This window comes from Phytophthora parasitica (assembly GCF_000247585.1).
Source record: "Phytophthora parasitica INRA-310 unplaced genomic scaffold supercont2.54, whole genome shotgun sequence".
Lineage (NCBI taxonomy): Eukaryota > Oomycota > Peronosporomycetes > Peronosporales > Peronosporaceae > Phytophthora > Phytophthora nicotianae.
Window position 1 is genome coordinate 173,252 of NW_008649040.1, and position 2,027 is coordinate 175,278.

General features: G+C 49.5%; 1 protein-coding gene across 1 annotated transcript; it reads right to left on the minus strand.

Annotated features, from left to right (window-relative positions):
* Positions 1 to 1,399: 1,399 nt before the first annotated feature.
* On the minus strand, positions 1,400 to 1,648 carry PPTG_15820 (hypothetical protein; the record flags this gene model as incomplete). Its single annotated transcript, XM_008913572.1, has 1 exon — positions 1,400 to 1,648. One exon carries the CDS (start codon positions 1,646 to 1,648, stop codon positions 1,400 to 1,402), a length of 249 nt encoding a protein of 82 aa, XP_008911820.1.
* Between the last annotated feature and the right edge of the window lie 379 nt (positions 1,649 to 2,027).

The following is a 2,027-nucleotide window of genomic DNA, read 5'->3' on the forward strand; positions in this document are numbered from 1 at the left end:
CAAACAATAAAAACAATTCTAGAATTATTTTGTTGAACAGCGCGGTAGACTCGCGAGAGGAGATAGTGCGTACACGTAATGGGGACATGAGCACAGCGGCAGAGGGAATAACCACCGTTTGGCTGCTCTGGTAGGACTTTGACCAGTTCCAGCCAATGGTTGCTGCACTATGAAAAAGCAAGACCGACCGGTAACAAATTGACAACAACTTTACACTAGATCTGCTGTGTTGTGGCAATGAAGTGTGTACTGCCTTCGTTATATGCTTCAGGGAATCGATTTGTTGCAATTTGATAGCTGAGAGTGCGTCCCAAATGTGTTCCCAAACCCAAATAAATTCCCAAACAGAGCGGTACCTTGGGAACATATTTAGGACAGTATAGCGATTCCTGGTGTATTTTTTAGTAGAACCTTTTGAAGCGTATTTAGGAACGAGATGTTGGAAACATATTTGGGAACGACACACTGGGAACATATTTGGGAGCGGAAAAAAAGAAATCAAATTCAGGGATTTTCAGGGGTTTGTTCATCAAGAACTTGACCTACTCAAACTCTACAGTTGCGCAGTATTTCTGCTCTTGTTGCTCGCAAAATGCGCGATACGCTGCTGAAATCTCGACAGTGACCAGGTTTCCATGTAGCGGAGCCTCTTGACGATGGTGGCGGATATCTTCAATGAGCTCAACGTGATCCTTCGACTTCAGCTTGACCACAGCCATAAAGGCCAGCAAATTGGGGTGTGCTCACGAGAAGGACTCGTTAAGGTCCCTGTTGAACCTCTCCAGTGTGTTGTTCGTGCGATTGACGATGTCTGTCGTCTCACTAATCGCATTTACGATCCATAACGCAGGATCGTAAGTGCCCATCCACGTGCGCTTGAAGTAGCCAAAACGTGTCCGATTTGACACGATGACCTGACTCATCCACGCGGCTACGGACGAACGAAATCCCTTTCTCTGCAATTTCGTCAATTGGTATCACGGTCAGCACATCAATGGCAGCACTGGCCATCATGTGACTTACCGTCTCCTTTGGAATGCATAGGTCGATCAGTTTGCGACGGAGCGCCTGCTTCCAGTGGAAGAGGCAGCCTACGATGGGGACACCAGCAAATTGCTGACGCACAGCGTTGACCAAGCCCAGTTCAAAGTCGCACGTAACGCAGCGCGGCTCAACTTGAAGATCGCACTGCATGATGACGTTGTCGAGCAGGTGCTAGTAGGTATCTTGGTACTTGTATGGTAACAGCACGTAGAAAATGGATAGGTAGAGGTCGAAGCAGGATCATAGCTCATGACTACAGCAAGCTGTGCAAACGGCTTTGGGCACACCTTAAACGTGCAGTCCACAAAAAGTGGATTTTTTGGTACTTGAGCAGACGACGGATGCGCAAACCCAATCATGCCCCCGCATGAGCGTAGATGTAATGAAATTGTAGGAACGGCCGTTCGTCATCAGGGCTGACAAATACCGTAGGTTCGAGCTCGATAGCTCGAAACACGTCTCCGCCTGTGAGCCCCTTGCGCACGTTCTTCACAAACGAGACAGCCCTGTGACGGGGCAGGTAGCGGAGGCTGGTATTCTCGCCGTGATTGCGATGGAGGTGTCGGATTGCAGCCTTCCGCACTGCAGACGGCGCAACCGACATGTCGGTAGTCGCGAGGGCCTCGAGAACCTCTCTCATCTCCTCCGTAGCTTCTATCACCGTCTCAGATTCGCGCACACACGCGTGCTCGCCGACTTCTTCAATAGCTCCGCTAGACTTGACGATCAGACGAGCTGGACAACTGGCCGATCGGAAGTGACTACAAATGTAGTACACGGTCCCGTTGTAGCGGCTCCTGACTGAGTAGGTGTCGTACACCTTCTCCTGACGGGGTCGGGCAGGCAACGGATTGATATTAGAAGGACTCGTGTAGGTAGGCGTAGTACGGTAGTAACACTAAGAACCAAAGAGACAGAGTTTAAGCACAACTAAGTTCTTGTTCTTCTTCTTCTTTCTTCGTTTCGCGAAAGGCAGGGAAAAT